The 24,713-nt window shown below is 47.8% G+C and overlaps 1 protein-coding gene across 2 annotated transcripts; it reads left to right on the top strand.

Moving 5' to 3' along the window:
- Nucleotides 1-2,949: 2,949 nt before the first annotated feature.
- HDC (histidine decarboxylase) lies at nucleotides 2,950-22,955 on the top strand. Of its 2 annotated transcripts, XM_040969709.1 has the most exons (12): nucleotides 2,950-3,062; nucleotides 4,969-5,141; nucleotides 9,963-10,076; nucleotides 10,941-11,063; nucleotides 13,578-13,712; nucleotides 13,964-14,107; nucleotides 15,193-15,259; nucleotides 16,024-16,186; nucleotides 16,281-16,371; nucleotides 18,538-18,636; nucleotides 21,641-21,742; nucleotides 21,893-22,955. In XM_040969709.1, exons 1-12 carry the CDS (start codon nucleotides 3,032-3,034, stop codon nucleotides 22,634-22,636), a joined length of 1,986 nt encoding a protein of 661 aa, XP_040825643.1. In that variant the 5' UTR covers nucleotides 2,950-3,031; the 3' UTR covers nucleotides 22,637-22,955. The 2 variants fall into 2 exon arrangements, with proteins under 2 accessions (XP_040825643.1, XP_040825644.1); XM_040969710.1 differs by lacking the exon at nucleotides 18,538-18,636.
- Nucleotides 22,956-24,713: the final 1,758 nt, after the last annotated feature.

The raw sequence follows: 24,713 nt of genomic DNA, 5'->3' as shown, positions 1-24,713 counted from the left end.
GGGATCCTGGGCGTGCAAGGCAAGGACCTTAACCGTTGCGCCGTTGCGCCGTTGCGCCGGGCCCAATATTTCAAATTTGTTATATTTTTTGCACATTTTCCCCATCTGTTACTGTGATTAGAATTAATTAATTTTTGTATATTTATTTGAAAGAAAAACAAGGAGCTCCCATCCTTTGGTTTATTCCCAAATGCCAACTATGGTCAGAATTGGACCAACCCAAAGCTATGAGCTAGAAATTTACCCTAATTCCCCGACTTGGATGGCAGGAACTCAAATACTTATGCCATCACCACTGCCTTCCATGGTTCGTGCTAGCAGGAAGCTGGAGTCAGAAGCTGAAACCAGGAATAAAATGAGGTTCTCTGCTACAGGTTACAGGTCCCCTAATCGGCATCTTAAACAGGAGGTTAAATGTCTACCCCTATCGGTCTTTTAAAAAATGGTATCTTCTGGGACCAAAACCATGGCATTGCAAACTAATCCTCTACATTATAGCACCAATATCCCATAGGAGCACTGGTTTATGTCCTGGCTGCTCCACTTTGATCTAGCTCCCTGCTTGTGGTCTGGGAACAGAGGTCCTTGAACCTCTGTACCCATGTGGGAGACCTGGAGTAAGCTCCTGGCTCCTGGCTTCAGATTGGCCCAGCTGTGGCCAACCTGTGGCAGTCATTGAGGAAGCAAGCCATCAGAAGGGTGATCTCTCTCTTTCTCTATAAATCTGCCTTACAGATAAAAATAAATAAAAGAAAATCTTTAAAATTAAATAAATAAAATGTTATTTTCCAATTAGTTGTTATTGTAATTTTGTACCATACTACCTTACTGAATTTTCTCAGCTTTTTATCTCTCTCTCTCTTTTGAAGATTTATTTATTGTTATTGGACAAGCAAATTTACAGAGAAGGAGAGACAGAGAGAAAGATCTTTCATTCGATGATTCACTCCCCAAATGGTAGCAATGGCCGGAGCTGAGCTATCCAAAGTCAGGAGCCAGAACTTTTCCTGGGTCTCCCACATGGGTGCAGAGTCCCAAGGTTTTAGGCCGTCCTCGACTGCTTTCCCAGGATACAAGCAGGGAGCTGGATGGGAAATGGTTCAGCTGGGACACAAATTGGCTCCCATAGGAGATTCTTTTTTTGTTTTGTTTTGTCCCCCCCCCCTTTTTTTGTAATTATTTTGATAATCTTTACATAGTTGATTAGGGTACAAATGGTCAAGGGCTACAGGAAAGTGGGTAAGACCATTGTTTCCACATTATTATTATTTTTTTTTCTGTATCTGGAGCCATCCTCCACTGCCTTCCTATGCCACCAGCAGAGAGCTGGATGGAAAATGATGCAGCTGGGACACAAACTGGCTCCCACAGGAGATTCTGGCACTTGGAGGTGGAGGATTACCCATTAGAGCCATTGTGCTGGTCCCTAGCGTTTTCAATATTAGAAAAAATTTGATCAGTCAATGTTATGATCTGATTTGTATTTTTTCTTTCTTTCTTTCTTTCTTTCTTTCTTTCTTTCTTTCTTTCTTTCTTTCTTTCTTTCTTTCTTTCTTTCTTTCTTTCTTTCTTTTTTTGAAGTTCACTCATTTTGTGAAGAATAGATTGAAGTTGGCCAGGAGTTGTGGGAAGGCCAGTTATAAGTTTCAGGCATTAGTCTAGGCAAATAGCCATGGTAGTTTGAGTCAGAATAGGTTCATTGATGTGCAGGTTGGGAGAACCTGACAGATGAGATATATTTTAGAAGTAGAACTGCTTGAAGAGCTTAGATTAGACAGTGACAGTGGACAGGGGAAGGAAGAGCATGGGTCTGTGTTGTGGGAGGGGATGAGTTAAGATGGGGACAACTAGAAGGGAAGTAGGCTTTACGGGAAAGATTAAAATGCAGTATTGCAACATACTAAGTTGGTAGAGGCCAAGAGCTACCACAGATAGGATACTGAAGATAAGATTGTGGAGTGCCCTAGGGTATGAATGTGAAATAGGATTTATATAAATTTGAATGTCACATGGTTAACGCTTAATGCCATAGACATGGGTAAGGCCACCCTGGGAGAAAGAAGAAAGGGGAGTCGCCCCTGGAGCAGGCCACCATTTAAGGGCTGGAGAGAAGTGACAAGAAGCCACGGGGGAGGAGGGAGACCTGGCAGTTGGAAGCCCAGAGACCCTGGGTGCCTCACAGATGAGGCGGTAAGAGGAGGCTGCTGGGAAGACAGGAAGCACACACACGCACAGGCACACAGAGACACATATGGACACACACGGGCACACGCACAGGTACACATGCGCATGCTTTAGTGTATGTGGCACTGTGAAAGTGCTGGATCTCATGTTGCTCAGAATTCCAGTTCCCAGAGTAGTGTTCCACTTCCTGCAGCAGCTTCTCCGTCTCCCATCCTTACACACCCCGGAGTGCCCCTTTCAGTGCCAAGGGTAATTCTTTGTGGGCAATGTTTTTCTCAATTCTTCCTTCCTTGGTTAGTTGTGTCTTCTCATCCCTATAGCGTGCTAATAAAAATTAAAAGAAAAAAAAATTTGTTGTGTTCAGTGATAATATCTGTTCTCCGTTTCTGTCAGTGGTAATGGAACACTGCCAGGAATCATGCTAACAATTTGGACTACTTTCTGCATACCCTTGGCCTTGCTCTGGGCTACTCCCCATGGTCAGATTCCAGGTGCAGAAAGAACCAAGGGCTCCTTTACCCTCTTACCTGGAGGCTGCCTGCTGCCTCGGGTTGCTAAGTGCACTGTTAATTTTATCCTGGCTCTCTTGACCAACAGAGGCTTGTTGGTTAATGTTTCCAACAAGGGCCGGGAAAGAGAAGGGGTGGAGTTAATTAAGTCTGGAGGAGGGGACTTCAAAGGGTGGAGCTAAGGTCCAAGAAAGGAGGGCCCTTTAAATAAGGGGCCCCATCGAGGAGTGCCAAGGCCAGCCAGTGGCAGCAGGACTGCTCTACTACCATTAACCAGTTTTGTAAGAAGAGGTCAGACCCGTCTGCGTCTGCGAGAAGAGATCAGAGTGCTTCAGGAGATGATGGGGCCCGAGGAGTACAGAGAGAGAGGTGAGCAAGGGACATCTCTGTTGTCTTCCCACTGCCCTTCTGATAGACATAGCTAGCTGCTCATGGGGGGCTCTGAGATAATGGGGTGTCTTTGTCTGAAACCTTACCGTTGGTCTGTATGGCATTTTTCTAAGAAAGGCAGGTGAGTTCGGAGCTTAAAATTTCTTTCAGCTTCTCTTTTGTTCTCTCTTTCCTCTACCTGCTCTCAGAAATACCCCACACTCCTGTGACTTGTCCTGCTTCCCTCCCCACAAAAGAGAAGATCTGGATTCTTGACTCACTCAATGGGACAGATTCATATGCTGGAATTGATTAATCTCTCCCTAAGTATTCTGTGGTCATTGCAAAAATTGTCTTTTCTTAGCATCCATTTCTCGGCTAATCTGGAAGTAGCATTTGCTCATGGAGTCATCCATCCCATAAACAAGTAGGAAAGCCTCACCCCTGGCCTGTGTAATGAGTGAAAACTCATTCAGAGGCCAAGTAGTTAGTAGCGTAAAAGAGAATCGTGTCTTAATAACTGTTTTGATCCTTCTTCTTCTTCTTCACCATGAGGCCGCCTTGACTGAAATGCCTGTGTGGTAAGGAATTGTCCAAGGTTAAAATCCAGCTTTTCCCCCTGTCTCTCCCACTGAGACACGGCCAAGTGGCTGTGGACCTTCCCATGTTCGCATGCATTGGCTGATTCTTTGCTTTCCACTTTCTTTGCTGACAGCATGTTCCTGTGAGTGGTGCACACACAGATAGTCCTGTCCCTGACAGCAGGAGGAAGGGGTGCTGGGTTGTGGGAGGCTGCACAGCAGGGGGCAGAAAGCTCTCTCCCCAGTTTTATCCAGAGCTGGTTTTGTTTCTAAGAACTGTGCATGAGCGGATGTGGAGGGAGGAAATCGGGTTTCTTTTCTAGCTTTTTTTTTTTTTCAGGGAGATAAAGGAGCCTAAGGAACAACACTAAGGAAGGAAAGAAGGGTTACGGATATTGAATTAGATAGGCAGACACACACACGAAGGGGAAGAAACAATGAGAACCTGAGAGAACAAGAGATCATATGGAAATAGAGGGAAGAAAGAGAAAATAATTTGCAGTACTTTCAGAGTATTTGACATGGAGATTTTTTCTTCCTCATTCATGGGCTCATGCACCTGTTACCCCTTTCTGGAGCCATCGTTACCATGTTTTACGCATGAAGGTGTTGATGGAGGCAGTGGGGAGCAGATGACATCTCTGGGACAAGTTTCCACATCTCCCTTAGGTGCAGGGGTTCCTGTGCCAGTCATGGCTATGCTTTAGGGATTCCTGAACCTTGGAAATTATGCACAAAATTGTGTGTATGTATGTATGTATGTGTGTAATTTACAGTTTTAATCACATTCTCAACAAAGATGCCCAGCAATTCAGAGAAAGGTTAGGGTTTACTGATCTAATAGCAAGTATGAAAAATAAATTTCTCACTGTTTCTCAGAGCTGGGTATGGACACTTGCCTTCTATGCTTATCAGGAATATGGGGTGTATGTATTAATCATTAGGTACAAAGAAAACTACAGTTTCTAGCAAAAACTGTAAGGTACTGAATAATCTTTCTGTTCCTGAGAAGAAAAGAGAAGCAGGTGAAACCAACAAGATTAATGCTTTTATGTGGCAGGGGAAAAAAATAATTTGCCTTGGAGATTTTCCCTCTTGTTCCCTTGCTGGCTCACACATTCCCTACGACTCGAGTTTACTTCCTCACTCTTTCTGTTGTGTTGTATTATGCTGAAGATAAAAATCATGGAGGCCATCACATCCTTGCCGTGGCCAGCAAGCCCGTGTCCTTGTTCACTGAAGCTCTTGGCCTTGACACAAGAGGGACAGGTGCAGACTGGGCCAGCCCAGGTGGGGAACTTGAGCCTGAATTCTCTGCCCTGCAGGGAGAGAGATGGTGGATTACATCTACCACTATCTGAGCACCGTGCGGGAGAGGCGGGTGATCCCAGACGTGCAGCCAGGCTTTCTGCGAGCCCAGCTTCCTGAGTGCGCCCCTGAGGAGCCTGACAGCTGGGACAACATCTTCGAGGACATTGAGCGGATCATCATGCCTGGGGTGAGATACAGTGGCTGCAAAGCTCATTCTGCATTCTGGAATTTGGGGCACAGAAGGGCAGCTAGTGCCTTGAAAAAAGGCCTGCCTTGGATCACCCTGGGATGATAGTGCATTCTTCGGCCACATCCCAGCCTATCTTTGGGGGCAGTTAGAAGGCCAACACTTTGATGGGAAGTGGGTTTCTGATGCAAAGATTGGCCTGTGGTATCAGGTGGGGATTCTGGGGGAGTAACAGCTGCTTTCCAGGGTTTGGTTTAACACAAGAGTGCAAGTGGAATGTCAAGAGCTGGGGAGTGAAATTGGGCCTGGCTAGATAGGAGGAGGCTTGGAGATGGAGCTTGGATCCCCACGGGCAGAGCCAAGGGACTCTCCCATGGAAGAAATCTCCCACAGCATTAGGCTCCCTCTGGGGTGCCCTGGGTTTCAGCTGGAGGCCCAGGTAGCAGCTCTTCCTTTCTCCTCCATGAAGTGGGATGAGGGTGTCCTTTCTCACCTGAGGCAGGTTTGGGGATGGGGCTGCTTTGTGAGACTCAGTCACTGACTCCCTGGGAGACAGAGGGTTCACCTGGGATGGCATAGGTAGGGTTGGGGAACAGTGGAAGCTGCCTGATACCCAGGGCTTGAACTGGCACTGCTGTAATGTCCTTGCCACCAGTGGGAAGGGACTCTGTTCGGGTTCTCGTGCTAACATCACCCCAATTCTCTTCCCTTGGAAATGTTTCCCCACATGGTGGTAGGCACATGATGAAAACAGTGATGAAAACCAAGGCTTGGAGACATTAGTTGTCTTGCTTGGGCTCTACTGTTTCAGGGTTTTAGCCTAGTCTAGCCCTCCTTGAGAGTTCCTGCTCTTTCTCCTGTTCTCTGGTCCCTCTCTGGTGAATGGCTTGAATACGTGTGTTAGTGTGTTAGGGCTACTGGCCGTTGGGTAGCCAATTCATCAGAGTTGGCAAGAGGAAAGGGTTTATTTCAAGAAGCTGGCACTTGTGAAGGAAAGAGAGATCTGTAAATTCAGATTGTGTTCCTGCCCTCCTAACAAGCCAGCAAAAAGAGTTTTACAGGAAAGGGTAGCTGCAGGTGGAGGTTAAGAAAAAGCAAGTGTCTGCTCAATTGATAAGGAAGGAGTTGTTCTGATGGTGGCTGAGTGGAGGCTGGAGGCGTCTTGACAATGGAGCCCAGCAGTGTGAGGTTGATGGCTGCACACCTTCTCCTCATTGGTGATAAAGCTGGCCCTCCAAGTCCTCTCTCAGCTCCTGAGACTCCTGTGGAGACACAACGCAACACCAGCAGCCCACTCCAAGTGGGAAACTCGGTCCTCATCCTGGCTGTTTGTCAGGCTTCCTGTTGGAGCCTTCTGTGTCCTGCCCTTTGCGTGTTTCTGAGGCTTTCCTATGAGTTCCCTTTACAGTCTCTCAAACTTGTTTTATTGTTAGAGAAATGTGTCATGGGGTGGAGTGCTAGAGGAGATACTCAAAGACAGAAAGCAAGGGCACGTGTATGCCGAGCTCAGCTAGTCTCCGGGCCACCATTGGACCTCCTATTTCACAAGTATCTCTTGAAAATGTCAGTAACAGGAAATTTGTACTCAGGAGGAGAGCTCCCCAATGAGATTATCTCTCAGCTTCCAGTATGTAAAATGTGAAGTGAGGCTCAAGGGTTAGCTATACTAGGGAAGGGGGATGAGGCTGAATTGGGGTGCAGAGGCCAGGAATTCCATAGGGTGGCCTGGGAGGTGGAGAGAGGGTCACCTAAGAGGGTCACTGTTGGAGCAAGCTCTGACTGTTTTTGATAAGGGTCCCTCTGGCTAATCTTATTTTGATTATCTTATAAGAGCAGATCATTGCTATCTTGATAGGGCCAGGGGTTGGGAGCCCTCCTCTGGGGTTTCCAAAATAGTGTCACTAACACAGTGATAATGAGGCCCCATCTTTCATCTCATCTCACAGGCCGTACCAGAGTCTGCCAGTGGCCACAAGGCAATTGGCCTTGGGCTTTACTCTTGGGCCAATGCCTCATTGAAACAGGGATTAATTTTTCCCTTCCTGTTACCTCCAGACATTAAGAGAGAGAGAATGAAAATAAAACAAAGGTTTCCTTCCCTTTTATTTCCAACCCTGGTTATAAAACCCTGAATGAAGGTTTTTCCTGTGTGAGAAAAGACAGGCAGTGGGAGAAGGCAGGGCACTGTTCTTCGGTGTTTGTACCTTGGGGTCAGCCAGCTTTGAGCTGCTGCTTTGGTGGCTGTCATCCATCCTTTCGAGGTAACCACCAGGAAACTGTCTCTCTCTGCCAGCCTCAATACTCAGAGGTACAGCAGGGCTGTTGGTAGAACTTGGCATATGGGATGTTGTGAGAACTAAGAGAAGGGTAGAAAGTGGAAGATGCTATTTTTAGTGACCATACCTTCTGCTTGGTGGAAATGCAAAGATGGTGTTTGGTTATAACTCAAATTAGGACATGTGATACTGTTGTTATTTTAATTAATTAATTAATTAATTAATTAATTACTTTGAAAGCCAGAGTTAAGAGGGAGATATTTTCCATCTGCTGGTTCACTCACCAGATGTGCCAAAAAGCCAGAGATGGGCCAGGTCAAAGCCAGCAGCCAGGAGCTTCATCTGGCTGGCAGAGGTCCCAAGACTTGGGCTATCTTCTGCTGTGCTCCCAGGTGCATTGGCAGGAAGCTGAATTGGAAGTGGGGCAGCCAGGACACAGATTAGTGTCCACATGGGGTGTCAATAGCTTAGGTAATGACTTAACTAGCTGTGCTGCAATGCCGGCCCCACTACATTACTATTTATGTTAGTGCTTAGCAATTTGCCCGCTTCTTCCCCAGGCCATTCACCCACCAGCCTGAGGGGATAGGATTTAGCGTGGGATGAGACACTGAGGTTGAGAGAGGTGCAGGAGAGGATTTTGAAGTTTTGAGGCCTATTTAGGAAAAAAAAGAAAAAAAGATTAAAAATGGACCTAGAAAGGGATCCCAACAAATGGGAGACTTAGGTGTTCATGTTCATTGGCTTCACAGCAAGTCCACACAGCCACATGTCTGGCTGGGGCAGAGGTCAGCTGGGACCTGTACCCCTAGACCAGGATCTAATGCTCCTTCTGTAACACAGGCTGTCCAGGACACAATTCCTATTCCTTTTTTTTTTTTTTTTTTAAGATTTATTTATTTTATTGGAAAGGCAGATGTACAGAGAGGAGGAGAGACAGAGAGGAAGATCTTCTATTCGATGATTCACTCCCCAAGTAGCCGTAACAGCTGGTGCTGTGCCGATCCGAAGCCAGGAGCCAGAAACTTCCTTCCAGGTTTCCCACGTGGGCGCAGGGTCCCAAGACTTTTGGCCATCCTCGACTGCTTTCCCAGGCCACAAGCAGGGAGCTGGATGGGAAGTAGAGCAGCTGGGATTAGAACTGGTGCCCATATGGGATCCTGGTACATTCAAGGCGAGGACCTTAACCATTACGCTATTACGCAGGGCCCACAATTCCTATTCTTGAAAGACAGGGAGCAGTTGTGCACACACTGAATTCCAGCATGATCCTCTGAAAGGTTATGCCTTGAGTCCCCAGGAGGATGAAGCACCTGGAATTGCATCTGTGGCTCAGGGAGTGCTCAAAGAGGGCTGCAGGAGCTGGAGAACAGGTCCGACAGCTTTGAGCTGCTATCTGGATTGCAAAAGAATTGCATATTTAGTAGCTTGCTGAGACTTAGCAGGCCACATCTTTGTGGGGAGTGCCTTCCCGCCAAGACCCACAGTATTATTCAAGTACATGAATGCAGAAACCAACAGGGCAGGCCAGCAGAGCAGTGAGATGAATAGAGATTAGATAATTGGTGAGGCAGAGGAACTGTGGGGGAGGGGTGCTGCTGAACCCCTCTTTTTCAGTGGGGGAGGGTTAGCCCACTCAACCCAACTGCATCCTGCTTGTGGTTTTGACTAAGGGCTAGCCTGGAGGTTGGCCTTCTGGGCTGGCCCTCTTCTTCTTCTTCTTTTTTTTTTTTTTTAAGATTTATTTATTTTTATTGGAAAGTCAGATATACAGAGAGGAGGAGAGACAGAGTGGAAGATCTTCCATCTGATGGTTCATTCCCCAAGTGGCCGCAATGGCTGGAGCTGAGCAAATCCGAAGCCAGGAGCCAGGAACCTCCTCCAGGTCTCCCACATGGGTGCAGGGTCCCAAGGCTTTGGGCCATCCTCAACTGCTTTCCCAGGCCACAAACAGGGAGCTGGATGGGAAGTGGGGCTGCCAGGATTGTAACCGGTGGGCTGGCCCTCTTCTATCCTGGATCCATCCCTACTGGGATGCCAAGGACAGCATGGGACACATTCATTAGACCTTTTGTAGTTAGATCTCAGTGCCCATGAAACAAAAGGTGCTTGGCCATGAAGTGCCCAACTGGGGACATTTTAAAGACGCTCAAAATAATAGAACAAAAGATGTTGTCATGGATGAAACGGCCATGTGCTCGTCTGGAGCCATGAGTGACTCCTTCCTTTTCTGACTAGACACAGGGGCTAAACACTGAAGATGCGTGTGAGACTTCCCAGAGTCCATGAATTTGCCCACTTGGCACGCTCCCTTCTGGTGTGCCTTTGTGCAAAGGCTGCCCTGTGGAGCTGTGAGAGCAGGTCTTGTGTTGGGAAGAAGCTCATGAATAGGTCTCACTTTGGTGGAGTTGTTGTATCACTAACTTTTCTGTTGTAAGCGTGTTAGCCTAGCTTGAGTGGCTTCTCCTTACCAGGGAAGGTCTCTTAGAGAGGAAGCCCCAGGAAATGGCTCCTGGAACCAACTATCTGCACCCTTTGCCTACAGGTGGTGCATTGGCAGAGCCCCCACATGCACGCCTACTTCCCAGCCCTCAACTCTTGGCCATCCCTGTTGGGAGACATGCTGGCGGATGCCATCAACTGCTTGGGATTCACATGGGTGAGTAGCACAGCCAAAACAATTGCAATGGGAGCATAACAGGAGGAAACCTTTGAGGGAGTCTCATTTAGTTCTGCTTGCTGAACAGGGTCCCAAGATATGTTTTAAAAATGGCCACATGCATTGGACTTAAAGTTTGTATAAATGGTGTCATCTCATCTTTTAACCTTTTGGAACCACGAGGATTGGCTCCATTCTGTAGGAGAAAATGAAGGCTTAAGTAACTTATCTCCCCAAGATCGTTCAACTCATAGACACCGTTGAGATGTGGCCCGAGATCAGGTTGTGGCTGCAGTTTGTGACCCTAGTTAAGCACACTGGTGACTGTTGGGTCACAGCTTCCCCTGTGTCCTTGCCTTGGAGAAGTTAAAGATATGCCTGAAGACTTCCCTTCAGCACTACTCAGCATCACATTGTGCCCAAAGCCTCCTCGAATGTCTTTATGTTTTAAGGCTGAACTCTCACAGGGTATACAGGGAGGGCATGTACATCATGTTTAGGAAACAGCACTATACTTTGCGTTGTCTTAACACTACCCCTGGGCTTGAGAGTGCTTCTCAGCTGCGTCTGTTATAGACTCTGGGCATCAAATGCAAGCCAGTCATGAAGACTTGGAGAGGATACCCTGTTGAAAAGAGCTTGAATGTGAGGCCGCATATTCTTTTTCCTTTTGGGTTTGAGAGAGGGTAGGGTGGGAGTTTGGCACAGGGCCTTATGTCGAACCCCTTCTCTAGGGAAGTTCCCATTGACACTGTCACAGCCTGATGAGGACCGGCGTGGAGACCAATGCTTTTTTCTGGGCCTGCCAGAGGTGTCTTGGCTCCCTGGGAGCTCTGCCAACAAAGCTCTTTTTCTCTCTTTCAGGCTTCCAGTCCTGCCTGCACGGAGCTGGAGATGAATGTCATGGACTGGCTGGCACAAATGCTGGGACTGCCAGATCACTTCCTGCACTACCACCCCGGAAGCAGAGGGGGGGGCGTCTTACAGGTACTTTCTTTGGCAGAGCTTTCCCTGGACTAGGGGCTAACCAATGAAAAAAACACCACTCCCATATCTGGATGCTCTGGTCTCCACGGAGTTCCCCACATGCCATCCGCATTGCTGTCAGCATTTCCATCCTCACTAATGCAAATATCATCATCACTGCCATCGCTTCCATCCGCCCACAGGCGTCGCTTCTTTCTCACTCCCACTGCTGCCTCATTTTCTTCCTCATCATTCTCTCCTTCTCTTTCAAAGAGATGAAGAAGTCCAGACATTATCATGTTTCAAGGATTACTGATGCAAGTTTTGTAGTTGGGAATCTGACACCTGCTATCCTTCATCCCATCTTATACTTCATAAGGAAGGAAAAGAAAACGAGCACCGCAACTTTTCCCTATTTGTAGGTCTAGGAGGATCTTGGCAGTGAAAGTCACAACGCAGCAATGAGTCTTAGCCACTGGCCCTGTCTTTTGGATGTCTTAACTTTCAATTGATGATTTTTCAGAGATTTTTTTCTTGCCCCCAAGAGTCATGACACAGAGCGGAGCTTCCGGGTGCCTGCCACTGACTGTGTAATTGCCAGGTGCTGTTGTGTCTGTAAACCCTGGGCCTTCTGGAGAAGGTCACTTCTGAGACTGCTGAGCACCTTCAAATTCTTGAATTCCATTGGGATGTGTAGTTTTCCCAGTTTCATATTCTCTAATATGTTAGAGGTCATTTTCCTAAAAAGTGGGCCTCTGGAAGATTAAAAGAATATTTTTATTAAATTAAAATACCTCTACTGCTCTGAGATGAGGGCTGACAAATTCACTGGGCCTGTTTTCTTTTTTTATTTTGTTAGATTTTATTTATTTTTATTGTAAAGGTAGATCAAATTTACGAGCGGAGAGACACAGAGAAAGATCTTCCATCTGCTGGTTCACTCCCCACTTGGCCATATGGCTGGAGCTGAGCTGATCTGAAGCCAGGAGTCAGGAGCTTCTTTTTCTTATTATTATGCTAGTTTCCTTCCTATGGAATAATTTCCATCTGCAAAATATTAGGGTTTGTCACTCCCAGGACAGTATCTGCCAGGCTTTCTGACAGCATTCTGTCAGCTTTTGGTGATTTGAAGCTTTCAAGAAACAGACTCCCCAAATGGAGTGAATGGAGGATGAGACCCATGAAGATGACCATGCGGTTGCTGAGGAGGCCTCCAGAATCAGACATGGCCAGAGTTTGCTATCCTATCCAACTCAAATTTGGATACTTTATATTTCCATCCCAGTATGCCTGTGAAGAGGGTATGCTCCATTAAACTGATGGAAACGAGTTTGGGGGGTGTCAGTGTAGTGATATCGGAGGTGAAGCCACTGCTTAAATCATATCTGAGTTTTTGGGATCTAATCCTGCTTCTGCTTCTGATCTGGTTTCTTGCTAATGCACCTGGGAGGCAGCAGACACAGTTCAAGCGCTTGGGTCCCTGACGCCCATGTGAGAGATCTGGATGGCACTCCTAGCTCCTGGCTTTGGCCTGCCCCAGCCCCAGCTGTTGCAGACATTTAGAGAGGGAAGCAACAGCTGGAAGATCTCACTTTCCATTTCTGTCTTCACTTTGTTACGTTGCCTTTCAAATAAATAGATTTTTCTCAACCTCCTCAGAAAGAAAAAGAGGTTCCAGGTTGACAATTGGTAGAGAAATAGAAAGGAACTGGCAAGCATTTACACTGTAGTCACGTACAGAGGATAATCAAGGGGGTCCCTCTGGGCTTCTGCTGCAAGAAGCTAACTTCTGCATGCCTTGGGTCTCGTTGAAACCTGCAATTCCTCACATAAAAAGCACATCTGGAGGGCTTAGGGAAACCAGCTATTACTTGTTCAGTAGCTCAAGCCTAGAAAGAGAAATCACTTTTTGAAGAAAATGATGTTGGACTCATTGCAAATTCAGCTGCTTTGGTTCAACAGGAGACAAGAGTTAAAAACTAGGATATCGGAGAGTTGTGGGGTCTGTATGTCTCTGGGAATGGAATAGTTTAGTAGCTGATGAGTAAGAACTAACAGTTGTTTGCAGAAACAAAAACCTGGATTTTATGTCTATTTTGGGATGTTTTAATAATGTGAAATATTTATTTATGCGTCATCCCTCATCCTCCCTGCCCCTCCAAAAAAAGTCTTCAGGAGGGGCAATATCAGACCAAGGTCTCAACAACCAGTGATAACAAACAGAGGGCAAATCACTAGCTTCGCAGAGCCAGGGCTCTCCCTCTGGGACACACTTGTGGAATCCAACTCCCTTTCCATCCCTAGCAAATAGGAAGTTCCTTTTTTTTTTTTAAAGGCCTGAACATTCTCATTCTGGTTTCTATGGCTTTGTAGGTACCACCTTGCTTTCAGAATGTAGAAGAGCTGGGTAAGGTGGGGAAAAAAAGAGGGCTCCTTCGTCAGGAGTAGCTCTTACACATCTACCCATGATCCTGGGGCAATCTGGTGCGAGAACTCAGAGACAGGCTGCCCTTGACCATCCTTCTCTCCTTCCAGAGCACAGTCAGTGAATCCACTTTGATTGCGCTGTTGGCAGCACGGAAGAACAAGATCCTGGAACTCCAAGTGTCGGAGCCTGATGCTGACGAATCCTGCTTGAACGCCCGGCTTGTCGCCTACACCTCTAACCATGTGAGTTTCCGACACAGTGCATGCCTCCAGACAAGTGTCTAACTCCTGGAGTTTTCATCCTGGACTCATCCTTCTTCTGCAACTGAGTTCCTTGGGGTTCAGGATGGTTTAAGCCCTGGAGGTCAGCTCCAGGAACTATAGGGGAAGCCAAACTCTAAACACTGATTCCCTTTGTCTGATGTTCTAGTAATTTCTGGGGAGTGCTCCTTCTAGGAGAAAACTTTGCTAACAAGGTCCTGTGGCTCTTCTAGGCCCACTCGTCCGTGGAAAAGGCTGGCTTAATTTCCCTTGTGAAAATGAAATTTCTGCCTGTGGATGACAACTTCTCACTCCGAGGGGAAACTCTTCAGAAAGCCATCGAGGAAGATAAGCAGCAGGGCCTGGTGCCTGTCTTTGTAAGTCAGGATGTGGTCCCCAGCTTGGCGTACTAGAACTTGCATGTGAGCCAGGAATCCTGGCAGGTGTAGGGAAGTCATGTGGCGACCTACAGAGGCAGAAACAGAGATTCTCAAATGCAAAGGTTAACCAGCAATAAAAAGAAATAGCATAGAACACATCAGAGTTCACATATGGAGCTGGAGAACATGTTATTTTTTGAAGATTTAACTTATTATTTTTTATTGTTGCTATTATTTTTATTTGAAATCACCTGAGAGAGACACATACAGAGAATTTTCTGTCTGCTGGTACACTCTCCAAATGACTACAATGGCCAGAGCTGCGATGGTCCAAAGCCAGTAACCAGGAGTTTCTGGGTCTCCCACATGGATGCAGGGGCCCAAATCTTTGGACCATCCTCCGCTGCTTTCCCAGGCCACAGGTACAGTGCTGCATTGAAAGTGGAGCTGCTGGGGGCCCAGTACAGTAGCCTAGTGGCTAAGTCCTCAGCTTGTGTCCGCTGGGATCCTATATGGGCACTGATTCGTATCTTGGTTACTCCACTTCCCTTCCCTGCTTGTGCCCTGGGAGGGCAGAGGAGGATGGCCCAAAGCTTTGGGACCCTGCACCCACGTGGGAGATCTGGAAGAAGCCCCAGGTTCCTGGTTTCAGATTGGTTCAGCTCTGGCCATTGCAGTGTCTTGGGGGAGTGAACCAGCAGATGCAAAATTTTGCTAGCTCCTTCTCTCTGTATATCTGCCTTTCTAATAAAGATAAATAAATACAACAAATAAAAAAGTGGAGCTGCTGGGACATGAACTGGCATCCATTATTTTAAGCCAGCATCACAGGTGGAGGATTAACTTCCTATGCCACTGTGCTGCTGGCAGCTGAAGCTTTAATTTCAAAAGCACGGGTATGTATGGACTAAATTGCTATGTAAAATATATTTCTCAATGTAGATGAGGATGAAGTGCAGTGTGAAATATGCTGTGTTCTTGTGGAATGGGAAGGAGAAGATAATGTCTGTGGTCAAATCCTTTGCCAGCCCAGCGGGGCAGGTGAGCTCCTCTCCCATTCAGCTTGCTTTGTTTCCTTCCAGGTGTGTGCAACACTCGGGACCACTGGGGTCTGTGCATTTGACTGCCTCTCAGAGCTGGGACCCATCTGTGAGTAACTCCCTTCCTGGCTGTGAAGGCAGGAACAGGTTTTTAGGCACTTTCCTTGGCACGATCCTGAAACCAGCTTAGTGGAATGAGCCAGACCCTCGGGGCTCAATTGAGAGATGTGGGATGAGCCAGCCAAAGTCATGAATGTCCCTTCAGGACCGCCCATACCATTGCTTTTCCCTTGGTGTACCAGGGACTAGAGCTAACCATACCTCACAACCTGGCCTGGGAAGCAACCGTGAAGCTGGGAGGACTCAGGTTTTCTCACCCTCTTGCTTGTATGTCAACATCTGAAGGCAGCTTACGGCCAAAGCAAAGTAGTAGAGTGGGGTAGAGGACAGTAGCTGGGCTCATGGGAGAGAGCACAGAACAGAAGAAAGCTTAAATGAGGTTGTTGAATCCCCAGCTAAGAATCCCACAAGAGCCGAGAGTAACCATCTCACAATCCTTGTGTGGAAGCACTGCCATTGTTCACCGGGCCATTGGCAACTTGAGTTCTGTGCTGAACATTTTAGGTTAAGCTCAAGGGGGTGTCAGCTCTCTGCCCAGTGAGAGAAGATGGCCTGGTGGGCCTTGTAGATGTCCCCGTAGGAGATAGCACCTCCCTTGGCCCCATTTCCTCATGCTGCCACCCCTCTCCCCACCTCTACATCTCAGTCTCATCGTCCTTCCCCAGCCATTCTCTTTGCCATCTACCATTTGAGCAGGTGACGGGTCCTTTCAGCCAGCTGGTGGCTGCTCCCCTCCTTCATGCCTCTTTTCAGGTGCCAGCGAGGGGCTGTGGCTCCACATCGATGCTGCTTATGCGGGCACTGCCTTCCTGTGCCCTGAGTTCCGGGGCTTCCTGAAGGGCATTGAGTTTGCCGACTCATTTGCCTTTAACCCTTCCAAGTGGATGATGGTGCACTTTGACTGTACTGCTTTCTGGTGAGTATGGCAGCCAAGCTTTGAGTACCTGGGGGTGGCTTTGCTTCGCTCAGGAGAGACCTCAGTCAAATTGTTCTCCTTTGAAAACTCACAGGGTCAAGGACAAGTATAAGCTGCAGCAGACCTTCAGTGTGAACCCTGTCTACCTCAGGCATGCCAACTCGGGTGAGGCCATCGATTTCATGGTGAGAGGCCAGGGGTGGCCTGGTGGCCTCTGAGGTGGGAGCTGGCTACATCTGACCCCTTCAGGTCTTGTGTATGTTGTATTCCTCCAGAAGGTAGCACGTCATGACCTCGCACTGTAATGCTGCCACTGTGTGCTCTTAGTTTCAAGTTGTGCCTAAGGTTATTGAATAAGACCCAGATAGCTTGGTTGCAGATGACTTAGCATAACACCTGTGTGGCACAGGCTCTAGAAACAGTAGGCATTACCATCCTAAAAGCTCTTATAAGAGATTTGCTATAGCCAAATAATTAAGCACGTAGGCACAAGAGCCAGATGGTCTGTGTTTGACTTCTGGCTCCTGCATTTACTAACTTGTATGCTTTGGGCAAATGACATCTTTGCTTTACCTAGGTTTCCTCTTCTATCAAATGAAGATGATAATAGCAGTTCTGGCTTCTTAAGCTCGCTGTAAGGATTAAATGTCTTACCACCTTGGGGCACTGAACAAAGTCCAACACCTCTCCTTCATTCTTTGTGAAGAGTCTTAATTCCACGGACAACTGATGTATCTTGCCTTTTTAGTTCTAAAATTAATAGTTCCCTCACCACTTAGATAATCCAATTATTCTCATTTTGTTCAACTCATATGTCCTTGAGCATGATGAAATATTTAGGAAAAGATTTATATATTTACACAGAAGGCAGAGTAACAGAGAGAAAGAGAGAGAGCTCCCATCCTATGGTTCATTCCCCAAATGTCTAGAATTACCATGGTTGGCTAGGTTGAAGCCAAGAGCCTGGAATTCCATTTCAATCTCCCAGATGGGTGTCAGGGGCCCAAATATTTGGGCGTCTTCTGCCATCTTCCCAGTTACAGTATCACGGAACTAGATGAGAAGCAGAGCAGCTGGGACTTGAACTGGTGCTCTCATATGGGATTCTGGTGTCTAAAGCAGTAGCATAACTCACTATGCCCCTTTGAGGAATTGTGATTTGAATCTCAGGTGAGGAAGAGGGTAAATAAATCCAAATTAAGACCATCTCTGCCTCTCCCTGATGTGAAAGGCAGCAGCCATTTGGCTACGACCTCCTGGAAACCACATGATAATTAGAGCTAACTCTTAGGATTCTCACAGAGCAGAATGTATTTCTCCCTTGCAGGGATTTTTTTTTTCATCTGGGTTCTGGTGCCCTCTGCTGGTGGAAAATAATGTCCCTAATGTCAGATCTACAGGGAAACATTGCCTGTGTGTGTGTGTGTGTGTGTGTGTGTGTGTGTGTGTGTGTGTGTGTGTGTTTGTGTGTGTTTGTGAGAGAGAGAGAGAGAGAGAGAGAGAGAGAAATGTCTGTGTACAAAGGGGTAATGTCATGCTCGTTTCAGCAGCACATATACAAAGGAGTAATGTCTCAATGGTGTTGGGTGTATGATGAAGATGAACTTTGAACTGTGTTGAAATTGGTCGCCAGGAGCAAAGGGTCAATTTTAATCTCTGATGGAGGCAGAGATTCATGTGCTTTTTTGAAATGTGAATGCTAGAGTGAGATTATAGGAGCATGCTAGGAAACAGGACAGGCATTGAAATTAAATAGAAACTGTGCTGGCTCTAGACAGAAGTATTTGTAGTGCACGTATTTAATCATCAAAGTGGGATGCTCTTCCTAATGCCAGCTTTTTGCACCTGTTTTCCTTGCACTGCTTGTCCGGGAGCTGCTGCATGGTCTCCTCCATCTTGGGGATGAGCCACGTGAGGTGGCACTGCTCAAGGTCCCAGCTAGGCTGAGGCAGGAATCCAGCTCTGCAGGCTCCAGGGCTAAGTGCTTCACCACTATGCATTTTAGGAGGAATAGAAGCTGAACATTGTTTTCTACTGTTGTGGCATCTTAGGTTCCTTTGGAAACAAACAGATCTCCAGATCTGGAATTTTTGGGGTAGGATGGGATATTTCTAGCAGGATCTGGAGCAAATGGCTGGGGGACATGGGCTATCAGCCACTCTCATCAGAGGTTTCGTTGTGAGACAGAGCACCTCTTTGGGTGACTTGCCTTGGCTTGCTCCTTAGCAACTGCATCAGGAGCCATGGCGACACCGTCCATCCCCGGAGGCCAGGGCAGACGTGGGAGAACGCACGGGAGCACCCTGGGGAACGGGCTGTCCTTGTCACTAACCATGGTCCTTTGTTTTTAGCACTGGCAGATCCCCCTGAGCCGGCGGTTTCGTTCTATTAAACTCTGGTTCGTGATTCGATCCTTTGGGGTGAAGAATCTCCAAGCACATGTCAGACACGTATGTAGTGAGCACGCGTGGGACTGAGCCTCATTTTCGCATATGGAGAAAGACTGGTCTGTGCTTTGCACACCTGGTCAGCGACTGGGGAGTATCTGGCTCAGGTGTCTGGGCCTGCTTGGAGGGCGACTCCTGGGACTTGGTTATTCAGAGCGGTTGTCTCTGTTAGCTTGTGGAAGATGAGCACAAGATGTCCTTGAGGCCCATCTGTGTCCTTTCTGCTCCCATGGAGCCCTGAAGCGTGAGGGCCTTGCGAGCCTGGCTTGCAGACAGAAGAAGGGAAAGTAGAGCAGAGGAGAGTGTGTGTGGCCAGGGTAAGGTCCTATCTCTGTTGTAGAATTACCATGGTTGAACCACCTGGCTGAAAGTGTTAGTCTCTCTTATGATTATTCCTGAAAGCATAGGCCTACCAAGCCTGGAGTAGACCTCTCTGCATTGTGTGAACAGGTATGTTTTAATGGTCATTTGTAAACAAATGATATAATTTATTTCAGTTCATCAACCACAAAATTGTGCTAGGAAAGGAGATACAGTGGTGAGATGAGCCCCAGCTCTCATATTTTTCAGGGTGGAAATGGGACTGAGGAAAAAGCTGTGCATGGATTTAAGAATTTTTTTTTTAAAGACCTCTTCCGGGTCTCCCACACGGGTGCAGGGTCCCAAGGCTCTGGGCCGTCCTCGGCTGCCTTCCCGGGCCACAGGCAGGGAGCTGGAAGGGAAGTGGAGCTGCCGGGATAGAACCGGCGCCCATATGGGATCCCGGGCGTGCAAGGCGAGGACCTTAACCACTGCGCCACTGCGCTGGGCCCCAAGAAATTTTTTTTAGCACAACAGATATATCTTTGATTCTTTTAAAAAATATTTATTTATTTTTATTGGAAAGTCAGATATACAGAGAGAGGAGAGGCAGAAAGAAAGATCTATCTGCTGGTTCATGACTCAAGTGGCTGCAGTGGCCAGAGCTGAGCCAGTCTGATATCAGGAGCCCAGAGCTTCTTCCAGGTCTCCCACACGGGTACAGGGTCCCAAGGCCTTGGGCCATCCTGGATGGCTTTCCCAGGCCACAAGCAGCAGGCTGGATGGGAAGTGGAGTATTCGGGACATGGACTGGTGCCCATATGGGATCCTGGTGGCCCGTGCATGGCAAGGACTTTAGCCACTAGGCCCCAGTATCTTTGATTCTGTTTTCGTTTTTTAAAAATCCATGTATTAAGAAGGAGAGAGAGACCGCACTCCCGTCCACTGACTCACTCTTCAAACGCAGTGGCTGGTGATAGGCCAGCCCAAAGCTCAGGGCTGAGGATTTCATCTGGGTCCTGCATGCAAATGGCAAGGACACAACCACTTGAGCCAGAGAGGAAGAACTTCCATTTTACAAGTGACCACAATGGTTGGAGCTAAGCCAATCTGAAGCCTGGAGCCAGGAGCTTCTTCTAGGTCTCCCAAGCAGGTGCAGGGACTCAAGGCTTTGGGTTGTCCTCTACTACTTTCACAGGACACAAGAAGAGAGCTGGATGGGAAGCGGGGCTGCTAGGATTAGAACCAGTGACCATATGGCAAGACAAGGACTTTAGGTGCTAGGCCCTGAATATTTTTTTTTAGATTTATTTTATTTATTTATTTTTATTAGAAAGGCAGATATACAAAGAAAGCAATAGAGAAAGATCATGGGAAGTAGGGCAGCTGGGACACCAACCGGCACCCATATGGGATCCTGGGCATGCAAGGAGAGGATTTTTCCTGTAGGCTCTTGTGCCAGGTCCTATTTTAAATAGTTTTATTTGAAAGGTAGAGTAACAGGGGTGAGATGGAGAGAGCGAGAGCCTGAGCTTCCATCTGCTGGCTTACTCCGCTAATAACTGTAATGGTCAGGCTGGAACAGGCTGAAGCTAGGAGCCTGGAATTCCATCCAGGTCTTCTACATGAGTAGCAGGGACCCAAGGTCTTGGGCCACTTACTACCACCTTCCCAGGTACATTAGCAGGGAGCTGGATGGGAAGGAGATCGGCTGTGACTGGAACCAGCACTCTGATGTGGGATGCCAGCACTGCAAGTAGCAGATTAACCCCATGGCCCTGCCACTTGTTTTAGTATAATCAAAAGAAAGAATCACCTAAATACCCATTAGCTTCTCTTAAAATACCATAGCAGTAGGTAGGGAAATCAGTTGATAGAATCTCTCAGCAAACTTTTTATTGCGATTCTTCTGGATACTTGGAGAATTTTTTTTTAAATTACTTATTTTTATTGGAAAGTCAGATATACACAGAGGAGAAGAGACAGAGAGGAAGATCTTCTGCCCACTGTTTCACCCCCCCAAGTGGCTTCAATGGCTGGAGCCAAGGTGATCTAAGCTAGGAGCTAGGAGCCTCTTCCAGGTCTTCCATTTGGGTGCAGGGTCCCAAGGCTTTGGCCTATCCTCTACTGCTTTATCAGGCCACAAGCAGGGAGCTGGATGGGAAGTGGGACTGCCAGGATTAGAACTGGTGCCCATAAAGGATCCCAGTGTGTGCAAGGAGAGGACTTTAGCCACTAGGCTATGTGACAGGCCCGAGAAATTTTTTTGAAGAATGAAAGAAAAGGCAAGTCCTGTCCTTGTTTAGTTAATAGATCTGGATAAAAACAAAATTCCCAAAAACTACGTGCTTGCTGTGTACTGGACATAGGGGGCTTGGGTTCCGGGCAGAGGCAGCGGAAGATGAAGAGTGTAGGCTGGGTTTGGAGCCGTGCTGGCCCCCTCGGCCTGTCGAGAAGCTGTGAATCCAGGAAACTGGGCCTGGGGCTGAGGTGGAATAGGGATCTGACCTGTTAGGGAACAGGGAGCCTTTGGGAATTTTCTAGCTTGGAATCTGAGTAATATCAAATGGAGAAGACAGGCAGAGGCCCCTGAGGGTTCTGTGGTACCGAGATGTGACTGGTTTAAAATCCCATGGCCGTAGGAACCCTGATGCAGCTTGCTCTGGAATCTTAATCATTCATCTCTGTTCTCAATTTATAATTGCAGGGTACGGAAATGGCTAAATATTTTGAATCTCTGGTCAGAAATGATCCTTTGTTTGAAATTCCTGCCAAGAGATACCTTGGCCTGGTGGTTTTCCGTCTGAAGGTACTGCTGTCTTCCCTGGCCTCCTACGTTGATGTCATCCACGTGTCCAGGGTGGTAGATGTGGGGGCTATTGGAAACCCAAACCCTGGGCCCCTGGGTACGCTAATAGATCTGTGACACAGATTTCACATCTCTCTGTCTTCCCAACAGGGTCCCAATTGCCTCACAGAAAGTCTGCTAAAGGAAACCACTAAAGCCGGCCAGCTCTTCCTCATCCGGGCCACTGTCCAGGACAAGCTGATCATCCGCTTCACTGTGACGTCCCAGTTCACCACCAGGGAAGATATCCTGAGGGACTGGAACCTCATCCGAGACGCGGCAACGCTAGTCTTGAGTCAGCACTGTACTTCCCAGCCCAGCCCTCAGGTCAGGAACCTCATGTCTCACCCCAGGGGCCCCGGAGCCCTGGCCCTCCCGCCTGCCCTTGCCGTGGGAGAGGACCCAGCCCTGGCCAGGAAGATCATCAAACAGCCTCCGTGGGCAGGAGCCGGTCCCTCAGGCAGGGAAGACAGCTGCCATCTTGAAGCCTTGCTGGATCCGCTGGATGACTACTTCTCGGAGGAGATCCCGGGCATCAGCAAGCACAGGCTGTCCTCCTTCCTCTTCAGATACTTGTCAGGCCAGGGTAAGAAGAAGACGGTGCGTTCCCTCAGCTGCCACAGTGTGCCCGTGAGCGCTCAAAAGCCGCTGTCCCCAGACAGTGTAGACGGCTCCGCGGAGAATGCGGGTTCCTCCAGGGTCAAGATCTTCTCTAGGTTTCCGGAAGAGATGATGATGCTTAAGAAAAGCGCCTTCAAAAAACTCATCAAGTTCTACAGCGTCCCCAGCTTTCCTGAGTGCAGCTCTCAGTGTGGCCTCCAGCTGCCTTGCTGCCCCCTGCAGGCCTTGGTGTAGCGGGCCGGTCTTCCGCCAGAGCTTGAGAACACGCTTCCAGGGGCTGGCAAAACCTTCAGCATTGTGTGCAAGTGTGTGCGCTTCCGTCTCTGTGCATTTTCCTTGGGGACGAGTCTATAATCTGTATCAGACTCTCGTAGGGGTGCCTGACTCCAATAGCATTGATGTGGGGAGTTGAATCCAGCATGATCTGGAAGGTTGTGGCAGCTTGTTGGACAGAAAAAAAAAAAGGCTGAGGGTGGAATTTTGACTGGCAGCTTCTGTGGCTCAGCTTGTGATGTGAAATTAGCCTAGAAATAAATTGCAATTGTCTCTGAAACAAAACTTGTCCCATGTGGCTCATTGATGCCGAAACACTGGTTAATTAACCAAGGCATATACTGGAGCCTGAACAAGTGCTCCGTATGGCTTCTGTTCTTCAGGACACCGAAGATTTAATTTTAATTGTGGGAAAGTGGGTTTAATCTGGGTGATGAAGGCAGGCGGTTTCTGACTGTAAGTATTGGTTATGAGCCAGACACTGTGGCCACCTGTTTAAAAATGAGCCAGGGTTCAGACGTCAGCTTGGCTCAGTCCTGGCTGTTGTGCCCACCTGGGAAATGAACCAAAGGATGGAAAATCTCTCCTTCCCCTCCACCATCCCCACCACCTCCTTTCCTCCACTACCTGTGTTACTCTGCCCTTCAAATAAATAAAATACATACATTTCTGCAAAGAAAGCTGAGCTCACAGGAAACTTACCCATAATTAGTTCCGAGGCCAAAAATAATTGACTTCCTGTTTCAGATGGCACTTTTTCTAGGAAATGGTCTGGAAATTGGGTATCTGAGGAGTGTTGAAGGAGGTACAAGGCAGGAACTTGGTTTAAGTGTGAAGGACAGATTTTAGTCAGGGATTTCACGAATGCAACATGGAAAAGAGTGCAGTGTGAGCCAAACTCAATTGCACTTTGGGCAGAGGTGACTGCATGCTGTAAAAGAAGGGGATGATGGGGAGGCAGCAGCCCAGCACTTGGTAGACTCAGAAATATGCAAAGTTATCAAAGACAAGAAGAGGGCCTGCCCCTTGTGAACCCCAGCAGCCATTGTTAACAGGGGGGTTGGCTTCTATTACTTCCTGTCTTTGGGTGGAACCAACAATGAGCTCTTTTGGGCAGCTGTGAGCTTTCTCAGGCAGCCATTTGAAGGGGGTCTAGCTGGAGAATAGAGCTGAAAGGGACCCACCTGGCTAAGACTTGCTCAAGGAGTTAATCTTTGCCAAGAGCTCAAAGCTTCATGCTGTCCTCTGTGTGATCCCTGGGCTTTGGGCACCCATCCTCTGAGTGGATGTTTTAAAAAAATGCTTCTTGCCCACTGCCCACTGCCAGAAAGCTTGGACTTGGTTCCGGAAGGCTTTTTGTTTTTGTTTTGATAGCTCCCTAGGTCATTTTATTGTGTAGCATTTTCTAGGAACCCGCTCGCTATAGCTTGGTCTGCATACACAGAGGCTGTGCTGGTCAGACATCCTGGACTCCCCACTTAGGCACAGCCAAGTGAGAGAAGCCAAAGCTCTACTCTATCTACATCAGGGGATCTGAAACTGAGCCTGGTTCTGAATCACCAGGAAGGCTTGTGCAGGGTGTAGATGGCTGGGCCCACCCTTAGCGCTGCTGACTCATAGTCCAGGATGTCTGAGTTCCCAGATAAGGCTGGCGCTGACGGCATGCACACAGCTGCTGCCCTGCAAAGCTGGCCCCTGTGAGAGCTAGGTGGGAGCTCGGATCCAACCAGCTGCGTGACTTTAGGCATGTCACATAGCCTCAGGTTCCGGTTATCACATAGGGGGAATTGACTGGATGCCCTTTAGATTTGCTGGAGCAAATCACAGCGTATGTGTAGCTAGTAAACAGGCCCAAGCTCTTGGCAAGGATGACAGAGGGTTTTTGGATGCTGAACCTTTCCCAGGGCCTGCACGTTGAGTCACCCCAGTTTTAAAAGCCAAGCTCTGGCTAATCGGAACTCATCTGGCTCTGAGGAGCCATGTTACACTACGCATACACTCTGCACACACGCAGCTAACTCAGATTCATGTTTTTCCT

This window comes from Ochotona curzoniae, unplaced genomic scaffold (genome assembly GCF_017591425.1).
Source record: "Ochotona curzoniae isolate NIBS_2020 unplaced genomic scaffold, NIBS_Ocur_1.0 scaffold_4701, whole genome shotgun sequence".
Lineage (NCBI taxonomy): Eukaryota > Metazoa > Chordata > Mammalia > Lagomorpha > Ochotonidae > Ochotona > Ochotona curzoniae.
This window is presented reverse-complemented; position numbering and strand designations above follow the sequence as displayed.